The sequence below is a fragment of the Gloeophyllum trabeum genome (assembly GCF_000344685.1).
Source record: "Gloeophyllum trabeum ATCC 11539 unplaced genomic scaffold GLOTRscaffold_00018, whole genome shotgun sequence".
NCBI classification, from domain to species: Eukaryota; Fungi; Basidiomycota; class Agaricomycetes; order Gloeophyllales; family Gloeophyllaceae; genus Gloeophyllum; species Gloeophyllum trabeum.
In genome coordinates, this window is record NW_006920427.1 from 387,384 (window position 1) to 409,624 (window position 22,241).

Here is a 22,241-nt window from a genome sequence, read left to right on the forward strand (position 1 = left end):
CCCAGACGGTCGCCCGACTATCATATTATCTCAGCATTGAATATTTCCAGTATGTCGCTAGTGCAGCGGTTAGTGTGATGGGTTACTTCAGATGTGGTGGTTTGAGCTCGAGGTTCAATCCCGGCCACGGACAATATTTTAGACTTGTGATGATGTATGCCTTTCTAGTTGTCTTCACTCTGTAATGCAACTTGGAAAATTTATTGTGTTCTGTCTCATAATGCAGTCATTCCATGGCGCCGATAGATGACATTGTGGCACTTTGAGTCCAGATAAGGGCCAATCTATACACAAAGCCTTTACTTGGTATTATACTTTGGGGTTCAGTTTGAAAAAATCAAAACTACATGTGTACTGATATACACAACCATTAAACTTCTCGTGATCATGGGAGGTGGTTTTACCGGTGTACAACTAAGGACTTGCAGTGAGTACACAACCTCCTCACCGCCTTAGGACTCCCATTCCGAAGCGAGTCGCCCCGACTTCAGACGAAGTACCCTCGCGACGCTGCGGGGTTACCGCACAGTGCCTCGACCTTCCATTTATAGCGACTCGCGTCCTTAACTTTGTAGGGAGGATTGCACTTTCTGTTTGACCTACGATTGCTCTAGGCACGTCCTGGTGAGTATATGTGTTTTTCATTTTCGACGAGTGTCTGAAGCACTACTTACAAGTGTCTAGGGCACTATATACAAGAGTGCATGGCACACACCAGCGTCGCAGACACTACGTTGCGGCGTCCAAGGGCACTACATACAAGTGTCGAAAGGACTGCGTTAGAGTGTCTGAGGCAGTACCCACAAGTGTCGGAGACACTACTGTGCAGTGTCTGAGGCACTATCCACAAGTGGCGAAGACACAATCTTAGACACTACTGCCGAGTGTCCAAGGCACTACCTACAACTTGAAGTGATAAAGGCACTACAGTCCAGTATTCAAGGCACTACCAGCAAGTGTCGAAGACACTACATTCTGGTGTCTAATGCACTAACTACAAGTGTCGAAAGCACTTCAACGAGTGCCTTGACTTCAGGCCCTGTCAACCTAGATCCCGAGGCTCATTGTACACCGGATAATTATTCTAATCATCCCAGGTCGTACATTGTGATCATCACATTCGTATATACCACTAGAATCCTGAAGTGAAATTCGTAATCGTGATCGTAGTCGTAATCATACTCTGAAGTCATCGTAAACCGTCCATCTCGGTACCAACTCTATCGTACAAGCCGAAAGAACCGAAAGAACAACCATAGAATAGGGAATAGTCCACGAACTATCTAGGCAATAATAATGCATATGAATAAACGGACCAGAATAACGGAAGGATAATTTACAACGCCCCGATGCACGCAGACCACGAAGAGGCGGCGAATGATCTGGGGGGAGCGTATGCCGTGCGAGGTCGATAGCGGATAATGATAAGACATATAAGGGTTGCTGTTATGCTGATGTAGGGGTAGTACAATTACTTGCTGTGATGCTGGAATTCGATGCTTTTGTGTTATGCTGGGCGGAGGGACTGTGCACATTGAAGACGGATTACGAGGGTGCGGTAGGATAGGGCCGTGTTCTTGCTTGGGTTGATAATAATACTTGCTTGGTTTACTGCTTTTCCTTTGCATCTCGACGGCTGTAATAATTTATTGAGCCAACGGTCTCGCGCCCCCAGTAAAGAACATGACTCACGTATATGATACAAACGCATTGGAGTTGCGTTAATTACCGGGGGCACAAGATCCAGGTGTCACCCCGTTCCCACTTCAGTCCACCGAACATGGTGCGGCCCTGGAGCCAATCGACGCGCTTGACACCCTTGCGCCTCTCTTCTTCGTAACGCGGATCAACTGCGCTGAGACTGGCACTGCGCTGCCGCGCGCCGTCCCTGGTGGTGCGGCTCGGCGCACGTCCACTGACGCTTCCGCGCCTCGCGCGCTCGGGCTGGGGCGCGTAGCGGGTGTACCGGCGATGGAAGCTCTCGCCGACGCGCCGCTTCATCCCGTCCTCGAGCATGTCGTACTCGAGCTTGCTCACGGGCGTGCGGAGGTGCGTGTACAGGTGCGCGAGGACGTCCGCGACGGTGACGAACGGCACGAGCTCCGGCGCGCGGCCGTACTCGCCGCCGCCGGGGGCAGCCGTTGCGGTGCTCGGCGTGACGTGGACGGTCCACGTCGACGGGCAGCGGAAATTGCGCAGCGAAATCGTGAGGTGCGTGACGGAAGGCGAGGTCGCGGGCTTGATGAGGACGTCGTGTGGCAGGGGTAGGCGTCCAGACCTTGTGAGCACCGAGAGCGACGTGGGGTCGAACGGGAACGAGAGGTCGTAGTCGAGGATCTCGAGGAACGGCCGGTGCGCGTCCGGCGCGGCAAGCAGCGGGTGCACGGCCATGGGTGGCTGGACGGGCACGGGCACGGGGTCACCATAGGATGAGTTGGACGAATTGGAGCCCGGCGAGAAAGTATACAAGGGACTCGGGGGCGGCTTGCGGAAGGTCTTCGGGCGGAGGTGGGAAAGGTAGTGCGGTGAGACGGGCGGGAGGAAGGCGGGTTGCGGGGACGGGGGCGTCTCCGGGCCATCGGTGTCAAGGGAGGAGAGGGATGAGGTGGGCGAGAGCGGGTGGATGAGGTTCTGCGTCGAGTCGAAGTGGACTCGGCGCGCGGCGAGCAGAGTGGGCATGGTGGTGGCAGGTACTGGGGGTCTAGGAATACAGGATACCGATACTTGTAGTGAGGTGGCTGACGGTGGCTGACGATCTGGGTGTTGCTATGATGCCAGTTGTTTCCGGGCAAAGTCCATTTATACGTAGACCGAAGGCTTGGGGTATGTAACCGAGAAAGGGAAGAGTGCAGTGCTGACAGGCGCTACAGGAATTCCCAAAGTGAGTAGACGGTAGTTGGGAGCGGGATCGTCAGATGGGACGCGTATTATAGGGGGACGATCTGGGGTTCATCCGTGAAACTCACCGGTGCTGAGGCGATACGGTCACGACTATTGTCACTGCGCCCAAGCAAAGCTCTAAGCTGTGTGACACTGATATATAGCGTTCCTTTGTTGGGAGTCGAGATGTCGACGTCTGCGTTGCTTGATTGACTGTCGTCGATCGCGTCGTTGTCAGTTACACGGGCGGGATGCTATGGTCGTGTCGGCACGCGTCCAAGGGTCTTGCGGCGATGAGTTGGAAAGGAGTTGGAAAGGAGGAATGCAGATTCTGGCGGGAGTTCAAATAGTGGAGGAGGTCGGAGTGGTTCAGGGGGCGAGCTGCAGTTGGTTTTTCTTGTTCGGTTGGCATGTCGAGGCGGCCCCTCTTCTCTTGGCGCACAGCTTCCAAAAGCGCGATCAGAGCAACTTCACGTGATATGACGACGAATCGGGGGTAATGAACCAGCGTCGGCACCGAACCTCCCCGCGAACCAGCTCGTCCCGCCCGCGTGCTATTGTCCGCGAATACAACACGGACCCATCTCTCCGTCGCCGTCGTAGCTCTGTAGGCGTCCCTTCCATTATTCCCCCATTATTCCCCTCTGTCTTTTGTCCTGTTGCGGACGATCGCGATGGTGCCGAGATCCAGGCCGTTGTCGTAGCAGTTGAACAATCAACTTTTGTCCTGAAGTGTAACCCGCAACGATCGTGTGCATCTCGGAATAGGAACCAACTTGTTCTCAGCTCTACGGTTTCTGCAACCCCCGGTGGCCTAGCAACGCACTACGTCAGCTACATTCAAACTTCCCATCATCCCAAATGAACTTTGGCATGGCAGATATGTTCAAGTTTCGACAACACCCATTCGACGCTATTCTTGCGCCCTCCCAAGGTTCCCGCAATGAATTAGGAATTAATGACACGTAGGATGTTCCATTCCGCTGCGGTTCAACATGCTATCAAGTCCAAGTGCAACAGTTCACAATCACATCAAAGCGATATTCCACGGTCATAGAACTCGGGAGGGCCCAGATCTCGCCACCCCATATCTCGCGTTCCCTCGATGTCACACTAGCTTTCTGCCGTTGCGGGAACCTCCTTCTGAGTGGTTGATGTGACGGAAACGGGACGGTGGTGGTCTCCTTCCGAACCTTGACTTTGACTTTGGATGCTATGCTATCAATAGTATCCTGTCCGTCCTAGTTATAAGCTCGTCTGGCGCTCGTCTATACCGTCTCGGGGTACATTATCGCATCTCATTGTTTCGACAGAGTCCCTCGCGCTAGCGCTGTTCGCCTCCCGACATATCTTATCCTCTCCTTGATTACGAAGTCCTATTCCAAGCTGACTCTCAGAAACAACATAGGAATCCAACCCCAGGATACAGCTAGTAGCTGTGCATCGTGCCCTAATTCTCCGAAATTAACTGGACCGGTGGCATCCCTCCTTCCCATCTTATCTCCTGTTCCATCTCCGCGTCCCCTCACTCCCGCTTGCAAGGCACTCGCTCGGGTCCGCTCGCAGTCCGACACACGGACGCAGTATGTGCGAAGGGCGTTTGCATAACAGTGTTAGGCGCGTTCGGGATAATGACGAACACCAAGCGCTCACAGGCAGCTGCGTCATACGGAAGGTTCAATCCTATCGCAAACTAAAAACCCCTATGTAAGTTTCGGAGCTGCAAGCCACGAACGCCCGGATCCTGGTAAGGAACTAAATTTCTGAATAGGAGCCGAGCGCGGATCAGCAGCTACCCTAGTACGCCAGTACACTGCATACCGGTGCTAGGAACCAACGCTATGCAGCATTTCAAGCTCATGCGCGCCCGCGCTGGTCCTGACGAGACCACAATACACTTAGGCTCTCCATCCGCTTACCGCCACCATCACCCTCTTGATACGATCCTCAGACATGCTGCGCCTTCTGCCACCGGCTCGCGCTATCCCTGCCCCACCCCCGCGCAGAGTGAGCTCGTCCCCTTACTCTGGGAGATGAAACACCGACCCTTGGTTCGAGGGGGATTACGATCGGCTGAGAAGATGCTCAGGTCGGGGGTACTATTGGCACAGCCTAATATACATGCCCCGTATGACGCCGCGAAGCGCGAGTGTATCGTGCCTTATCTGATTTACCTTGGATGGGATTCCTCGCTTGGTTTCTCGCTGGGCCGGCTGCGTCGGGGAGCTGCGGTGCTCGTCTTTGGGGCCTCGTGGACCTGACCGCTGAACTTTGTCTCGGTCAGCTAACCTTACGCTGCTCTCGGGTACGCGGTGAACTTCGTTACTTATGGGGCATTGAAGCTCCAAATATTGGAATAGATTGTCTACCGGTCTGTAGCGCAGGCGAACTGTGCGGTATACCTCGGGATCCTACCGAAACCCTCAGAATATGCGTTCTTTCTGTAGACTCAAAGCATTGGTGCAGTGGCCCTATTTTGGCTGGCACACCCTCCAAACAGAGTAACAGCTTCTGCCCTCGGTGCAGTGACCCTACCCCACCCCCGCACCTCCTCCGTTCTCAGGTAGTGAAAGGCCAGCTCGTCCCGGAACTCTGGCAGATGAGGACTCGACTTCAAGAATTACGATCGAACGATATTCGAGAGCCGTTAATATTGGCACATCGTCCGTCTACACGGGCATCGTGCTGCGCCGTTTGCGCGAGCGCAGCCCAGGTAGTCGCGTATCTTATCTGATCCTCTTGGAATAGTCTGTTGCTGGTCTACCTTGCAGGCGTCGGGATACTAAGTCCTTTCTGATGACTGAGACATAAGTGAACCAGCTCAACCATGCTGCTGTGAAGACTCCGCCTGGTGAATTCACTCCCGAGGACTATACATTCTTCCTCGAACATCTGGAAATCACCTCTCACTCGTTAAGTGCTTCAGTTGTCTGGTCCACTCTTGACAGTTCCGCCGAAATTAAGACCCAAGAACAGAGGTGGGATTCTATCTTACCCACTCAAACGTCCCATGCTGGTTCGCTTTGCGGAAATGAATGGTCAGTGTATTTGAGGACGCCCGCCCGCCCGAAAGCTTAAATGGATGTGACTTGCTCTGCTCCGTCGTTTTGGGGCTCAATACGATCGTGTTTTTATGGCGTTCTACCTGAATACCGCCACCGCTGGAGCACGAAAATATCTCTACGCTCGACTGCCATCTCCGGAATTATCACCCCTATGCGTAGGATAGGATGACTACGAGACGGGTATATATTTCGGTAGACCTTTATGCGAGGCACATCCTTTCTCCCCGGACGCTGCGACCTAACGTTCAGCATCACTTCCACAGCAACGGGTAGCCGCAGTGGTCAAGTCGTAACCATCTCAAGCCACTGAACTGGTTCAAACGTTGCTAAACCCGTGGATTCGACCGACATTAAGACCTGACGTCGATGCGGACCTGCCCACTTGGGTTAGGGTATATTTGCACCCATCACCCATATGATGTCTTGTGCTCGTTATTGCTCTGTTCGTCATCCATTACCACGTCTGCACCAGGTGGACGAGCATCCTGCTACGTTACTACTGGTCCTCTTGATGTTGAAGGTTTCATTCAAGTTCTGTGGCGTTCGGGTACAGACGATACAGCTTCAAATCATAGGGTCTGCTCGCATGAAAATTGTAAAGCAACCTTGGTCTCGAAGACGATCTCTAGCATGCGACGTGATTGAAGACGCCGCGCCGCTCGTCTGTAGGCCCCAATAAGTCCTGCAAGGTCTTCAGACCCGGTGTTGGCTCTCGCCTAACATACAGATGCTTTTCATGTCGCAGTTAAGCTACTCAAGACTCAAGTCCCCGGAATTAACGATCTCCGCATGCTCGTCGCGTTCTCTTCCCATCGTATCTCCAGCCCGGTTTGCATTGCTGAAAAGCCACGATGCCACTCTTCTCTCGCAATGTGCAGGTTCGTCGCTCGCTCCATCGTCGTAAAAGGCATCAATAGTTCCATAAATGCAAGAGCGTGCTCTCATACCTAGCCCATCCCTGACCACGTCTCCTACCAAGACCAGTTTGTGCAGTTCTTGGAACTGGCAAATCCAGCTCGTCGCTGACAATTAATCTGCCGAAATTAATTAAGACGACGTCACGTTGTTGATCCGCTCTGCGCGCGGAGTGGCGTCCTGATCTACGGTTTCCCGCTATGTCGAGCGCGAAGTTGCAAAGTATCTAGGCCCTGTGACGCATTTAGCCTTCGTGTCTTCTATCTTCGCTCTGAAGTCATCCGGAGGTATTGGAAGGCTAAATGCAACTTATACCCTTGCACGCGTTCATCTTGCGTCCATCAGCGCGAACTCAGCCTATCACCACGCTGCATGATATCCCAATCGAACGCTCTAAAGCAGTTCCACATACTTGAACGTGCTAGGACGCGACTGGCTGGCTTGATAATCTCTCCCAGGCTCAAGTACTTGAACTTGAGATCAGTTCCCCGATGACAACGGTGTTACGCGCACTCCTGCCCATTGCTGTGGCCGGAAAGCACCTCTGTATCGTAGGAGAATTTGAAACCAGCACACTTTTATGTCTAATCAACTTCTGCTTCAGTTGTCAGTGGCCTTGCGCCGCTCAGAGGTCTGGACCCTGCCGTGCGCCTTCTCTTTGCCAGGCTTATGACTTGAAGCACGATTGGGATGGACAGACAGGAGGCCGAGTGGCGATAACTTCGCGGCAATCTCTCTTCTCCTTCGTCATGCAATGTTGGTTGGACAGCCCACCACCCTCCATTTGGTACTTCCTGGGGCCTGGGGAGATATACCCAAGTAGGAGCTTCATTTCAAATGATGACCGAGGGTGAACTGACACGCTGAGCGGTTCGTCCCCCGCACGATTTCCCCACAACTTCGTCGTGGCCGTCGTCACACGTTCCACATCGGGCACCACGTTCCCTGACGATCAAGGCGATGGCATGGAGACCTGTCAGAGGCTCCCTGGGAACCGAGCGGTTCGTTGTTCGCTCGACTGCGGTCACGTATGGCAGTCCGTTGCACTGCGATCCATTTGACTTCCAGCGTCTTCGTGTCATTGACGCAGTTAATGAACCCACCTTAGACAAGCACTACAGTTCAAGACTCTGTGATTAGAAGGTCTTCATGGATAGATGACTTGATGCCCCCCGGTGAGCATCTTGCCCTGGGGGCGCAGTCATGATCTACCCAAGTCCATCAACGCAGTTGCAAACCTAGCAATACTGGGTAGCTGATATGATCAGTATTACTCACCTACAGAGCGGAATCACCCCGGAAAACAGGGCTCTGATCCCGACGAACGGTCCTCCGTGTGAAGCAGGCCATCAACGACATCACGCCGCTATACCTGTGTCCATCGACGATTGACCAACTGTGTTTGACGCGCGAGACCGTGTGTATGTGCTATTGGAATCCCGAAAACAGATCCTGACATCGCAAGAACTGCAGAGTGTCCCAGAGATGCGCTGCTGTGAATCTCGACCGGTAACGAGAAGTAGTGGTGTCGCGCGTTCCGGCCCCCAAGCGATTATGTCCTGGGGCTGCGTCGCGACTCACCACAGTTTCCAAATGGCGAACTTGATTCAATGTGAGCTTTGGTCCAAGGAAAAACGGCATCGTGTTATTCTAAAGCGCAGTGGTGGTCGCACTAGGCGCATCAAGACAGATCCAACAAATTATCCAAGACGCGTCAGGATTTTACACAGGAGGAGTATTGTCTTACACTTTCAACTGTCAACTCAAGAAAATGGTTGCTCTTCGATCACGACCCCGACTGCAGACTCTTCAGCCACATTCTCCATGTCGTCGGTTCGCGGCCGAGGAGCCAGCGGGTGATGTTACTATTCCCTGGGATACCGCTGTGGATGGGAATAAGTACAGTCAGCAGAGGAACATTATAACCTTCAGCTTCAGACACACACCGTTTGTCGTAATACCACACCATCCGTTCCCATGCCTCTGCCGACCACTCCCTCAGGGCCTCCCCGTACATCCTCGCCCCCTTCTCGCCCCACTCCTTCTTCGCTTGCTCCCTGTCTAATGTGAGGCACTGCACCGGTCTAGCTGTCTCTTCTTTAATGACGTCCGCGACGGAGTGCAGAGAGATGTTCTCGCCCACCAAGGGGTAGGACGCGAAGACGTGAGGCTCGGGGTCGAGCAGGATGTTCGCCGCGATTTCGGCGAGATCCGGCAGGTAGAGGAAGCCCTGGAGGGTGGTAGGGGAGTAGGGGCAGTCCAGCAAGACAGGTGCCGATGGGGGAGAATCTAGGAGCCTGGGGAGAGGAAAGTTTTGCATGAGGGAAGTGGGCTGGAGGATCGTATAGGGTAGGGAAGATTCAGTCAAGTACTCTTCTACTCTGGGCGCCGTGTACTAGTAAGTTCGTTGTATAGGACAAGGGCCATTCATGAGACGCACCCGAGCTTAGCTTTGTGGTTCAGCAGCTTTGACAGATACGGATGCAAGACACTGCAGTAAACGAAGTGCTTTACTCCAGTCTCCTTCGCTGCGTTTACTGCGTTGATGCCCATGGCTGTCTCGTTTGGGTGGAACGCCGGGCCATTGTAGAAGATGATGTCGACATTCTTGAATGCTGGGGGCAAGGAGGAGTAATCAAGATAGTCTGCGACAACGAAGGATGCTACGAATGATGAGGATCCGAATGGAAGGGATGCTAATGATTCTGTGACGGTCTTTACAGATGATTCGGAGTGGACGAGTAGGCGTATGGACGGAGCGGGGGAAAGGGAGGGAAGGCGGGACAGTAAGGCAGCAATGACATGCAGCGAGGTGCGCCCGGAGGCGGAGGTGATCAGTATCGTTTTCGCGCGACCGCTGGACATCGTGGGGGACACTGCTGAGACGATGCACCCGGAAGATGGGTAGATAACTGGCGGATACCTTGCAGCGAGGCTTTGTCTAGAGGTGCCGGTGACGTCAATAGACTCGACCAAGTTAATCAGCTGTTCGGGCTGCTGAGATGCTTCGGGTTTGCAATTTCCTGTCATCTGCCTTCTCAAGCTATTCAGGGATAGTAAGCAGCTTCGTATCCAAAACCTTGCCATTGACAAGCTCGGTCAATTATCACTAGCAAAATCTGTGACATTGAGTTTGCGGAAGCTCGTGGAAGGGCAATGCCATATCCTCCATCGTCGGGAACCTCATGAAGTCGTATTCGAAGCATCAAATACATTCTGAATTAGATGTGGAGATCTGTGAACGTCCTTTCGAGTCTGGTAAAGTGGCAGACGTACAAACTAAGTACTTACATCCAACCTGATGCAGAAGGTCACGCACTAGTCCAAGGATCAGAGAATTCAAGGGATAATAAAGAAGCAAAGGATGCTGCCGTTTGACCATATGCTATCGGCAGAGGAGGAACCCTAGTGCTCCTGACCATTTGCTTGCCATGGAAGTGTAAGTCGCGGCCCTCGCGGGCAGTCATGAATTTCGACATACGCCATTTTGGGAAGAGCGGTGCAGCGTCACAGTCACATTGCACGCCTTACGCGTAACAACCGCGTCCTGGACCCCGCCAGTTCCCTTTCATCGGTCGCCAATTACCGACAGCCCATTCACGATAAGCCATGCCAGGTGCTGTCCTTTGTTCTCCAGACTTGGTTTCCACGCTAATGTATCCTTACCTAGAGCAATACGAACTGTCTTCGCCGCCGTTCGACAGCATATCCTGCGTCAAATTCTCCCCTTCGAACCCCGACCATTTACTGGCGACATCTTGGGACACGGTACGTCTATGAGTGGCGAAATCGACATGGTCTTATGTTTTATAGACGGTTCGCTTCTATGATACTGTCAAAAATGAACAACGATGCAAATTTGATCACAGGGCTGCTGTCCTTACATGCTGTTTCGCAGACGCTGGCCATGGGTATAGCGGTGGTTTGGACACGTCGGTGAAGCAGTACGTACGGTTACTTGTGTTATATCTTGTATGATCACGGACTAAACGTTGGACCGCTCGCTCAGGCTGGATCTTGAGAGCGAGAAAGCCTTATCACTTGGGCAGCATTCGAATGCTGTCTCGAGCATGAACTGGTCAAAGGATACCAGTAAGTCATCATTCTTTAGCCGGCTCCTCCCTGTCTGCAACGTACTCAGTTTTCCATGAACGCATCGCCCAGACAGCCTCATTACTGGCTCATGGGACCGCACACTACGCTTCTGGGATCCGCGTGCCTCGACACCCCAGAGCGGCTCGTATGACGTCCCCGAGCGTGTCTACCTGATGGACCTGGTCAACAACACTCTCGTGGTGGCCATGGCCAGCAGATTATTTCACATTTACGACGTACGCAAGATGTCCGAGCCCACACAGACACGGGAGAGCAGCCTCAAATACATGACGCGGGCACTGGCATGTATGATCGATGGACAAGGTATGCCTTACTAAACGGTATTCCTTGTTCCTCGCGTAATTTTCGCATTGTGCATAGGATATGCGACGGCGTCCGTCGAAGGACGCATAGCCGTCGAGTATTTCGACCCGAGCCCTGAGGTACAGGAGAAAAAGTACGCCTTCAAGTGCCATCGTCAGACAATCGACGATGTGGATCACGTTTGGCCCGTCAATTCCCTTGCATTCCATCCCATGTGAGTGAAGCTCTGTCTTTGTCAGGTCCCTGCTCTTGCCAGCGGTCGTTACTCTGACACGTGATTGGCGCTGTCTACTGCCCTGCGACCTGTTGATCATGATGCGCAAGTTTTTGATGTTGACTTTCCATGCCCTCTATTCATTTATTCCCCCGGATTCTCTCAGTCCCGGTCGCAGCCCCGCTGATACCATTCATCACGCAGATACAACACTTTCGCATCCGCAGGCTCAGACGGCACCGTCTCGATATGGGATCACAAGCTCAAGAAGCGCATGCGCCAGTTCCCGAAATATCACTCGGCGATCCCGTCGGTGGCATTCAACTGCGACGGCTCGCGGCTCGCGGTGGCGGTCAGCTACAACTGGGACGATGGGGAAGAGGGCGCCAAGACGGCGGATAAGCGCAGTATCTACATTCGGCCTCTTGGGGACGAAGTTAAAGTGAGTTTATCGATCGCATTGAGACCTTCATTGACGAACTAATGACTTGGTTTAGCCGAAAGGGTGGGCGGAGAGCTGAGCGGCTACTCTTGGTCCTTGTAAGAATGTTTTCTTGTGGTGTATTCTAGGACCTGCTCTGGCACGTCACATAGTGCGTACGTTATTTTTCTGAAATGACCATGTGACTGTGCGCTGTTCAACTTTCTCTGATGACGAGCACTATCGACATGGCGGGGAGCTCGAGCGTATGGGAATCCTCTGCATAGTCACGGGGAAACGAAGTATTGTCGGGCAGCGGACTGGAGACCTTCCTTGAGAAGTGTCAATGTAAGTAATGCTTGGAGTATACCCCATATCCGACTTGGCCACAGGCGCTGTTGCAGGCGCCCGTGGGCGGTCATATGCCCTAAAGCGGGTACGAACTTGATCTATGGCCAGCGGAGGAAATCTGGTTCACGATGTCGTAGTCCCTGTGCGCTATCGATGCATATCTCCTCTTGGATAACAAATAATTCTACGGCATTGGTGAGCAATCATGATGAACCCTGCTAACCGAGACCGAGGCGTCGTTGCGGCGCGATTCAAGGGCCTCCAAAACTATGGTATGGTCGAATTTGGGTTGAAGGTTGGATGAAACCAGCGTCAATCCGGGGGCACAGCAACCCATAAACCTCCATCCGCGGAGTTCGGCCTTCTGGCCCTACCACCATTCGTTTTGGCTTTGATGCGAAGGTGAGTAAAAATATAAATGACTGCCCCGGTATAGCCCGTCAGTCATCTATCAGCCCATGGTGGGCTGTGGGGACAAAGATGCTGATCGCGAAAGGAACGCTCATGACCCGCATCAATACATGGCATCCCAACGGAAGGCAGGATATCCAACCTCCGCATTCTTGCGCTACGTACCTGGCGTTCCCCGTTAAATCAATTGCCCATCTTGCACCCGGGAGTCGTAAAGCCTGCAACAACGTGCTCCCTTAGGTCGGGTTGATGGCACGCTGTGTGATTCTAGTCAACTGATCGTATTGAATTGTAGAAACTCACACAGTTGGGAGAATTCCCCGACAAAGTCTTGTGGCCAGCTGGAGTCCCAACGTTGTCTTTTTAGTTCACATTTTCCTAGGGGCGATCGAAATTTGCATGAAATCAACGCCGACTCTGCGGTTGCAGCATACCCTTGCAGGACTGGTCAGCATGCGGAGCGCCGCTGAATTATGGGCGGAGCTGGTGCACGATACCGTAAAGCCCATCTGAAGGCCGCCCACACTCAGGCGCTGGGGCTCTGACCGACACTGATAAAGGTCACGCATCACTCACGCTGTCAGTTGGTAAGTTGCTCAAGACAATTTAAGCTACTTGAAGCGGTTGAAGAAGGTATCGGCGTGGTCCTCCGACACGGGAGGGCATCGTGATCCGTGAAGCTCCCTACCTATCGGGACTTTCACATTGGCGCTCCACTCAAGCGTATCGTGTAGGTAAACAGTTGCAGAGCTGTCGTAGCTCCCGCCCGGCTGGTACAGTACTCCTCATCCTGTCCTCGTTGCTCAATAAGGCATAGCCTTTTACCCACTGAAGCGGATTATTTTCCGACTGAACTGCAACACATCTCTGCAGGGTTGCCAGTGCGACCTAACCTTCAGGATCTAAGGAACGCGGGTCGTCATGTGGTCCACAGCATTCTGTCGCTGTTCCCGCTGGCATTGTCAATAACCTCTCACTCCGTCGGGTAGAGCACAAGGCTTCCACACTCCCAAAGGTAGTTCCCGCCACAGTTAACAGTATCTCAGATATTGTGGGGCCGCGGGGTCTTCTGAAGGCTCTTGACGTGGCGACGCAAGACATGGCCAGGCTACAAGATCCTTGTCGTGGCCAACTTGTAGCTCTTGCCGTCATCTTTCTGGTGAGGGGCTAAAGCGCTGAAGCATTCGTTCCACCGACTCACGGGAAAGCAACCGGCTCAGGCCGCACATTTGCCGAAGATGGCCTAACTCAGTCCGGGTATGGCACTCGAACTGCCAGTAGTGAGCTCCGAGTCCACGTCGGTGCGGATCACATACTTAGACCTAACCATGGGACTTCCGAAGCCCGGACTGGCTCACAGTGTATTCATCAGAGTGTACGCCAGGCACGACTTGATACGACGACCTCCGGACTCCACCCTAGTACGCTAAAGTATCGATCTTGAAAGATGCCGTTATCGACCCGTGAATGCCCCGGTTGCCCTGCGTCCGGGCCTGGCAGACTGTACGCTCAACTGGATAATCATACCGGGAGTTCCCTTTCGAATACTCCACCGCCAGAGAAAGCGGGTTGCCCCGAACGGTGACGGCTGATGCATGAGATGAATCATCCTCGTACGTGAAGCCAGCGCGCATCGGATAAGCCTCGGAGGGGTGAGTGAAAAGGAGAACCCCGTACATACTTGATGAACTTGAAGTAGTTCGATAGCAGCCTTCGAGCGCGCAAGCGACCCTTCTTCCGCGAAGAACGCAGCCTCAGCACCGCTAGTAGCTACAGTGCGAGACACCCGAGATCTGACGAAGCCAAACCCCATGAAACAAGAACTCAGCGGCGCGCGTACGATCGGCTTGGATAAAGGAGAGGACGGATCTCAATACCTGGGTCGGGGTTCCCGTTCAGGAAAAGCTAACCTATGGAGTGGCCGATTTTCTGCCATAGATTGCGATTTGTGGGTCCATATATTGATCTGATGGCCGGCCACATGGGGTCCGAGTAAACACGCCGAGCAGGCGTGCTGGATCTGCTGCTCCTGAACCAAGTTGACGGTCCGCGGCAAGGCGTCCCGCACCGGCTGACATCTTCAAGAGTACAGCGTGTATCTTCATAACTTAAGTGGGGATTGCTGTGAGTCAGTTCTCAATAAAGAACAGGTCGGAGATCAGGGACGTACCACGGGGTCAGACAATGCCTTGATAGCGGCTGGATGAGATGAGGTGCGTGCAGTGCACGGCTTGGATCTTGGAGCTCGTCCATCCCGAGACAACCGAACGACAAGAACGCCGCCCTTGTCTTGCGTCCGAAGATCAAATATGAGCTTTATCTCGACCGTATCGTCTGCCATGGAGTACAGAGCGATGGAGGTGTGAAAGTATACGATACGACGGGTGATTGGAAGGCGCTTCGGGGACCGGGGGCGGCGGCATCCCGGGACTTTTCAGTACACGGCAGATACATTCACAGCGACCGTATCCGCAGGACCTACGCCTGCTTGATCACTCGCGGCATCCGTATTGATACCGCGTCGGAATGGCCGTATGGACGGGCCGAGCCGCTTCGACATAGCGCACGGGTGGAGCCAGGACATTGTGAAAACCCAATCCCCGGCATGAGTAACCACTCTGCGATGACTGGACAGACAGAATCAACCTGAAAAGGGAATTCCTGTAGCACCTCGGGAGAAGCTTATCTGGCCGCGCCGACAAGGAGGGTTATGTAGATGCAAGTCCGCATTCATCCGCCCTTGTAGCAAATATAGCGCAGCGAGATGCTCAGGCGGCCATGGCACACATACCATGTCCATCCCGCAGTACCTACAAGCTGCGCAGGTCCATGACCGCAGATAGGAAACGTCGGTGAATCTGACATTAGCTCATGATGCCTAGAGAATTATCAGGTAGATGAAGCCGTTCCCGTTGTTACTGCGGACATTTGCGGGATATCCCCCAGCCTGTATTCAAAGGCATACGGCCTCTGACAGGACTAGTGTGGCAACGGGATGAACTAGCGCAGCAGTTCAAGCTCAAGACTCCTCCGGCGCGGACGCCATGAGCCACCGTCATCAGTAGTGTTGGCATCTCGGGCCCAGCACTATGCAAGGTTTTAGACATCGCGCTTCATCTCGGAAGCAGTTTGTCCGTCCTACAAGCTGAAGTGCGTAGGAGGGGCAAACTGTGATTCTTCAGGCGAGGGGAAGGTCAAGGTCCGACTGCACGAGGAGGATGAGAACGTCGGGCGGAGGCGGTGCCCTAACGGAGCCGTTTCCATTCAACGCGAGTCAGAGGCAGTGGGCACTTCCGTTAGGCGCCCGACCCAGTCAAGCTTACACCTCAGTTCAAGTCGACGTGACTGGTACTTTCGTGTCCCACATATGGATTTACCACGTATACGTTGTCGTAACGTGTCAATGGTGAGCGCTTCAACAGTTATCGCCGGAGTGGAACAAGACATCTCTCCCTAGAAATGGCAGGTTACAGCGTCAGAATCAGACACTTAGCGCCCATAAGCGCCCAGTGTACAGCTTGAGTTCCATCTAGAAGTACACTTTACGGGCTATGCGCAGTTATCTCACAGTCACGCTCCTTTCCAGCTCTCCTGGCTCGATCCGGATCGCTGTAGTGACAGCCACCTGCTTTCCGCTACAATCATGGCTGTAGCCTCTTGCCTATATAATGGCACTCGATTCCGCCTCACGTCCAAGCAACGCCTCTATCACCCACCACCAACACCAGCACCGCGCAGCGCACACTAGCTACAATGCAAGCAAAGAAGTACGACCCTTCTGTCAACCCCCTCTTCTCCCCCATCATGGGCACAGTTCCTCTTCCGGGCGAGCCAACCGCGACGCCGCAGATGACGGCCACGAACTTGCCTCCTCAACCTCAGGGCCTTGGTCTCTATACCTACCCGGTCACCTCCCCGTCGCCCGCGCCTTCCAACGCATCATTTTCGTCCTCGTCGTCGGGCCACTCTAATCACTCTCATCACTCCCACCACTCTCACCGATCCTACATGTCAGACGGCCGCGGGCACGCCCATGGGTACGGGGGAAACCCTAATATGACCCTCTCACCACTGGCAACCCCGCACGTCAATATCATCAACACGCCCCCGGCCTTGGCCTCCTACTACTCCCCCGCCTCAGTTCCTCATCACACTCATGCGCACCCTCAGCATCGTCCGACCCACGCACATACCCACTCCAAGACATATCCCGCCCACGCTCCCCTCCCTCATACCGCGTACGCCGACTACGTTTATCCCCGCCCGCGCACATAGGGCCAGTCGGCTTGGTCGACGACCATATCGCAGGATGCACACAACCCGGAAATGGTACACTCAACGGCAGTGACCGCACCACACCAAAGTCGTACTCAACGCGCTCGGGCCCTCCTGGGCGTTGGGGACGGAGGATATTAGGAGGATAAATCAGACGGACTCGCGGGTTGTCGGGGGCGCGCAGTCGCTCTCGATATCTCTGTATACCCATGCCCATGCAAACTCCGCTCCGGGTCAAACGGGGAGGAGAGCGTAATACGTCTCGGGAGACGCACGGATGTCGATCACCCTATCCCCCTCCACTCCATTCGACTCTATGCATTCATCTGTTCAAGACTCTTTCTTTCCTCAAGTACGCTGCACCAGAGGACTAGCAGTCGGACAGTAGCTACTTTAGGACAACGGGAGGGCGAAATGTACGTTACGACACTGGACGGCGACGATGTTGACGACGACGAGGAACGAATGTAATGTTATCATGTATTTTATGGATTACGTTACGAATGATATCCGTGTGCTTTGCGCCATACGTGCTCCCCGCTCGACGCGTTTCGTCTCGCACTGCAATCTTTCTATGGCTTCATTCGCCTTTGCTGTGTCGGGCGACGTCGACGCGATCGACGCTGGCATGTGAATCTCCTTGCAACTGGTGGCTGCGTTCATCTGGATCCGTGGGCACATTCTGCCAGGAATAACCCAGCCCGTGCGAGTCACTGCCAGAACTCTCGATCCCGTAGAGGAAAGCCCGAGCACCGGCGGGGTCGCATAGCACAGTGCACTGCAAATGAACTATATTCGAGAACTCGGGATATGCAATCTCCAGCAGTAATATCGACTCGAAGGGAAAGATCGACCCGACTCTTCAGAACACTAAGCGCCCTTGCGGTCTAGGTCACGGTCGCATGGTCCACAAGCGCCAGGAACACTACAATCAACTCAATCCAGAGGTCGACCCAAAGTCGTGCCCTTCCTGCTCAGGCAACTGAGGGAGAAAGCTTCTGCTACTCCAATAGTGCGACACGGTCTTCTCGTGCAGGACAGGGCCTAGGACTCGCGGCGCGCCCGCCCAGCTAATTAGACGCGTGACGTCACGCGTTATGGGCGCGTATTTGCCCCGCTGCGTGGTAGCCATCCCGCCTCCTCCCCGACATCACGTCACCACCTGGCCTGATTAAGATTGAAGTAACTCGAGTCCAGTACTAGCCCCCGCGAGGACTGGAGGGATACTGATGTTCAGGTGCTGCGGTCGTTCCACAGCTGTTACAAGTGAACTCCTGCCCCGTCTGGTCTGACGAAAAGGCGCACTTGCCATTGACTCCCGTTCCGAGCAACTTCTGGGAAATTTTCACATTTTCGGTAGTTGCACAACCAGTCCCCGAATCCCACTGGTACGGTGTGTGAATACTTTGGACATACTTCGAGTCTCAAATCGTTGGGTGACCGGACTGTTACAGAGATACTTGGTGCTATTACCCGCGGCGGGCCGGGTCTTCTGTCGGGGAACGGCCTGTGATCACTGTGACTCTGAAGTAGTAGGAACTCCGGACTTGCACTCCCGAATCTGTTACCCTCTGCCATTTCGGGACTTTTCGTTTCTCGTCCTTCGCTTTACCAAGGTCGTAGCGCAGGATTTCCGCGATAGGCAAACTACCAAGAGCTATATTTGCCCCCCTCTGACATGCTTATCTGATTCGGCCATTTGCCTTCATCCTTCCTCACGATGGTTAACAATTGTGCTTCCCTCAAGTGAAACACGCGACAGGACAGCCTGTACGAGGACCACGTTCTGTGGCGAACACGAGCTTGCTGTACAGTATTCGACTTGTCCTCAGAAGCTTCCAAAGTGACATGTTCTGTGGTTCGTCGGGGTACACGGTCAAGTTGTGATGTCTCAGAAACTCGTGGCTTGGAGTTCTTTTCCGCGCCACCATCACCCGCTGGTGCGTGCCCGAGCCTTCCTCTATTAATAACTTCTGCATATGGAATCATTCACAGCAATCCGTCCTTCTGAAGACCACTACCCCAGGTTCTCTGTCGGTGGCATTACTGCACTCTATCTGCCGGTGACCGATTACCGTGACTTGCGGGAGCCTGACCTCTGCCGGCCCAAAAATCCCGTGCCTATTCCAGGGACGTTCATCCGATCGCCGAGTCCAACTGGCTGGCATACCCTCGGTTTCCTATCTCGAAGACGTGCCCGCTCGGGAACAAGTATCGGACTGGAATGCCCGAACAACCTCGATGATGGTCAAGTACTTAGGGTTGGTTGGTGTTTTATTAAACCGTGCCGCGCCACGACAAACTGTCCATCCTAAGTCTTCTTCGAGCGTTCGCCGGACCGTAAACTGCTTTGAGTGTCGACATTATTCCGTTATTTGCGTTCACTCAACAACGTAAGCGGCACGATAGCGACTCGGACGGTAGTCTTTGCAGAGTGCGGATCCGATCAGGATGCAGCAGGGGAGGGAGATTCGCTCACCTGTGCTTCACCAACAGATTCTCGTCCGGCCCTATGGTTAGGTCTTCGGCATGAGCTACTACAGTAGTACCAAATTTTCTTTTCTTGGGTTATTCATTGTGTGCAGACATAAGTGGTGTCCGGTAAGACCGCCCACATGAGGAGCTGATACTCTGGTTACCCGCTCGCATGAAGGAGAGAATGCCTCGACACCGGAGGCTGCACCCAGGTGTTCATGCAACGTTCATGGCCTTTTGTGTGTGGCGTGCAGGGAGGCGTGACGAGTGGGATGGTCACACGGGAGATTGTGTGGCGTCTGTTCTTGTTCCATTACAAGCACAATGCTATCCGCACCTCCTCCTTATCTGGTCAAACACCTCTCCTTCAAGCCGTAGCAATTCTTCTCTCTTGCCCTCCTGCCGCTATAAACCCTGATAGTTCAAGTTGTCATCGTAGTCGGACTCATGAATTCCATACTGGAGTGTCACTTCTCGCGTTGGAGCCTTCCACGATCCAAGTGTGCTGGAAAACGTATCGCCTCACATGAGCTCGGTTATGAACCTTGGGACTTCCAGGCATTGTCTCGTATACGTCCATGAAAATATGTAACAGAAGATCAAGAGCATGAAATGTCCATCTCTGTCTGATGTTGCTGCTGGGAGTGCGGACGGTTCTGGTCACCTCGGGATGTCCCATTGGCCCTGCGCAAAATTTCGGGTCCACCTGAAATCTCGGGCTGGCTTTTAAATATTGTTCAAGGACGTTTGTGTTGAAAAGGCGACTACGACGGCTAAGGTACAGCAGCTCTGCTGCATGGGTGCACATTCAACCCTAGAATCATGAATGTTCCTGCTTTACATACTCGGCCTGCTCTCGGTGAATATCCCAGAGCCTGATCGGTACCCTGTACGGGACGGGCCCGAATCCCTGGTGCACCAAGAACTCTGCCTGCGTCTTCCCGCAAAAGCCAAGTCGTACCGCGGAGAGGAAGCGTTCGATTAGCGCAGGCTTGACTCTCCTCATGAGTGCACTTCGCAGTCCAAGATACAACTTTGTTTGTCAATTTGCCACACTTTTACCGGACGGCGGGCATAGTCGCCATCCCAGCTGTGTCTTCGACGCAGTGTTCTCTTCCGAGCAACCTCATAATCAGGGTTACAGGTACCGAATGGAAAACGCGACAGTACAATGGATCAATACGCGCGTCCTCGTGGCCCATTTGTGGCACCGGTCCAAGCACTGCATTTTGCCACACAAGTATATAAAGCCTTCTTCCTCCGAAATGTAATCCATCAAGTTCATCGCACCCTCATCCCATGGACATTCTATTATGCCTTGCGAGGGAGCGCGCCACCTCGGCTCAAGACACGAGGAGCCTCTATCGATACATGGAGGACGCCGTCCTTCCGGAAGTCGATATCGGCCCTTCTGCCAAATTACTACCAATACCTGGCCACAAGAGCCACTCCAATTCCCTTGCAGTTCGTCCACACCAAGAGCGTTTATTGGAAGAGGTTCACCTGGATTTCCAATATTATATCTCGTGCCACGCCCGTGCATGTGAGTGTAGTTAAAATTCATGTGGTCATCATCTAATTTGAACGCCACCGCAGTTCTTCGCCGGAATATATCCCATGATCCCATGCGCACTGTATCGAGGCGCCTGACTGTTCCGTCCGGTCCACTGTTCAAGTATCGTAAGCCGCAGCTGGGCGCAGCTTCCAATATGGATGGGTACGTATCTCCACAACTGCCCAGACTTTGCTTGATTTATCATAACTTCTGCAGGATCCAGAGATGGCTTGAGGTGGTCCCATTGCAGACCGTTCAGACGATTATGCACATGGCATTCCTAGACTTATATGACTGGCAATTCGTCAATATGCCCGCAGAAGATGCGGACGGTAATATGTTCAGGTATTTCTACTGGACAGAGCGCAGCGTCCTTCCTCATGACCCAGCCTATATCGCGGAGCGGTCTGTTGTAGTGGCGTTCCAGCCGCCGTGGATACTGTCGCAGAAAGACTTTGCAACGTTTGCTCGTTGCAAGACAGTAAGTGCTCTAAGTCGAGTCTCCTGCCGGTCACAGGCTTATATAGTTATCGAGCAGATTCCGGACTTTGAGAAACAATCTGAGAGGGGTATCTTCGACAGGAGTGAGCATCGTCTATGGGCTAAGGTGAGCTGCAAGTATATCATCTCTGGACTGACCTGACCGTTCAACCAGCTCTGGGACACATGCTTCAATAAGCGGTCGCACTGGTTCGTCTTGACTAATACTGTAAACTGGATGTTTGGCAGGTTCACTGAAGGCGAGTCTCCTCCATGGTCGGCGCTCGGACGATGTCTCACTCCATTATATTACGCAGGGTGGACCCGGGCCTTGATTTACGGCGTGCATGATTATGATTCTAGGGATCCGACCATAGTTCAGTCTCTTGTCTTTTGGCTGGCTTTTTCTCATGGAATGCGCGATTACCCAGCAGAACACAGGGTGAGTTGGTTCGCTTACCGGAGCGTGCCCTGGATTCTGACGCGCGTGCTGTGAATTCTATTCTGTAGTGTCCAGAGCCAGCGTTCCGATCAGAGCCAGAACTTCTGATCCCCGTTCCAATGGAAGGGATTGAATATGAACCGTCGGAGTCGAGCTGGGATGGAAAGAGTCAGGGTAAGTCTATGAGCTCTGACGATTGTATCAGAAAACTCACCGTTACGTTCCGTTCCTCTAGAGCCGCCCTCCTGCGCTGGCGTCTCCGACGACTTGGGAAGCGAGACAGAGTCGTGTAGCACCGTCAGACCCGAGAGGGAAAGGACTCCAACCCCGACAGTAGC

The 22,241-nt window shown here is 53.5% G+C and overlaps 6 protein-coding genes across 6 annotated transcripts; 3 read left to right on the forward strand and 3 right to left on the reverse strand.

Moving 5' to 3' along the window:
• Positions 1-1,073: 1,073 nt before the first annotated feature.
• Positions 1,074-2,679, reverse strand: GLOTRDRAFT_141347 (uncharacterized protein; the record flags this gene model as incomplete). Its single annotated transcript, XM_007872561.1, has 2 exons — positions 1,074-1,636; positions 1,693-2,679. The coding sequence occupies one exon, from the start codon at positions 2,677-2,679 to the stop codon at positions 1,726-1,728; it is 954 nt and encodes a 317-aa protein (XP_007870752.1). The 3' UTR covers positions 1,074-1,636; positions 1,693-1,725.
• A 5,847-nt stretch (positions 2,680-8,526) lies between these two features.
• GLOTRDRAFT_112626 (NAD P-binding protein) lies at positions 8,527-9,741 on the reverse strand. Its single transcript, XM_007872562.1, has 3 exons — positions 9,301-9,741; positions 8,807-9,241; positions 8,527-8,743 (listed from the first exon to the last, which is right to left on the reverse strand). The coding sequence occupies exons 1-3, from the start codon at positions 9,723-9,725 to the stop codon at positions 8,647-8,649; spliced, it is 957 nt and encodes a 318-aa protein (XP_007870753.1). The 5' UTR covers positions 9,726-9,741; the 3' UTR covers positions 8,527-8,646.
• Positions 9,742-10,425: 684 nt separating this feature from the next.
• On the forward strand, positions 10,426-12,128 carry GLOTRDRAFT_81997 (WD40 repeat-like protein). Its single transcript, XM_007872563.1, has 8 exons — positions 10,426-10,476; positions 10,531-10,628; positions 10,674-10,804; positions 10,870-10,952; positions 11,025-11,279; positions 11,337-11,493; positions 11,698-11,935; positions 11,991-12,128. Exons 1-8 carry the CDS (start codon positions 10,470-10,472, stop codon positions 12,012-12,014), a joined length of 993 nt encoding a protein of 330 aa, XP_007870754.1. The 5' UTR covers positions 10,426-10,469; the 3' UTR covers positions 12,015-12,128.
• Positions 12,129-14,094: 1,966 nt separating this feature from the next.
• Positions 14,095-15,017, reverse strand: GLOTRDRAFT_96792 (uncharacterized protein; the record flags this gene model as incomplete). Its single annotated transcript, XM_007872564.1, has 4 exons — positions 14,095-14,319; positions 14,358-14,469; positions 14,587-14,747; positions 14,847-15,017. The coding sequence occupies 4 exons, from the start codon at positions 15,015-15,017 to the stop codon at positions 14,095-14,097; spliced, it is 669 nt and encodes a 222-aa protein (XP_007870755.1).
• A 1,352-nt stretch (positions 15,018-16,369) lies between these two features.
• GLOTRDRAFT_112628 (uncharacterized protein) lies at positions 16,370-17,402 on the forward strand. The gene has a single exon (XM_007872565.1). The coding sequence runs from the start codon at positions 16,430-16,432 to the stop codon at positions 16,949-16,951; it is 522 nt and encodes a 173-aa protein (XP_007870756.1). The 5' UTR covers positions 16,370-16,429; the 3' UTR covers positions 16,952-17,402.
• Positions 17,403-21,561: 4,159 nt separating this feature from the next.
• On the forward strand, positions 21,562-21,879 carry GLOTRDRAFT_18909 (uncharacterized protein; the record flags this gene model as incomplete). The annotated part of the gene is made up of 2 exons (XM_007872419.1): positions 21,562-21,588; positions 21,637-21,879. Coding segments are annotated over 2 exons (270 nt in total), but the record flags the coding sequence as incomplete, so codon positions are not given.
• Positions 21,880-22,241: the final 362 nt, after the last annotated feature.

Bases quoted from the DNA above. Each gene is read 5' to 3' on its own strand.
- GLOTRDRAFT_112628 (XM_007872565.1), top strand. From the start codon at position 16,430: ATGCAAGCAAAGAAGTACGACCCTTCTGTCAACCCCCTCTTCTCCCCC.
- GLOTRDRAFT_112626 (XM_007872562.1), bottom strand. From the start codon at position 9,725: ATGTCCAGCGGTCGCGCGAAAACGATACTGATCACCTCCGCCTCCGGG. The intron at 9,242-9,300 runs GTGCGTCTCATG...CACGGCGCCCAG, and splicing joins AACCACAAAGCTAAGCTCGG to AGTAGAAGAGTACTTGACTG. The intron at 8,744-8,806 runs GTGTGTGTCTGA...TCCCATCCACAG, and splicing joins GTGTGGTATTACGACAAACG to CGGTATCCCAGGGAATAGTA.
- GLOTRDRAFT_81997 (XM_007872563.1), top strand. The intron at 11,494-11,697 runs GTGAGTGAAGCT...TTCATCACGCAG, and splicing joins TCCCTTGCATTCCATCCCAT to ATACAACACTTTCGCATCCG. The intron at 11,936-11,990 runs GTGAGTTTATCG...GACTTGGTTTAG, and splicing joins CTCTTGGGGACGAAGTTAAA to CCGAAAGGGTGGGCGGAGAG.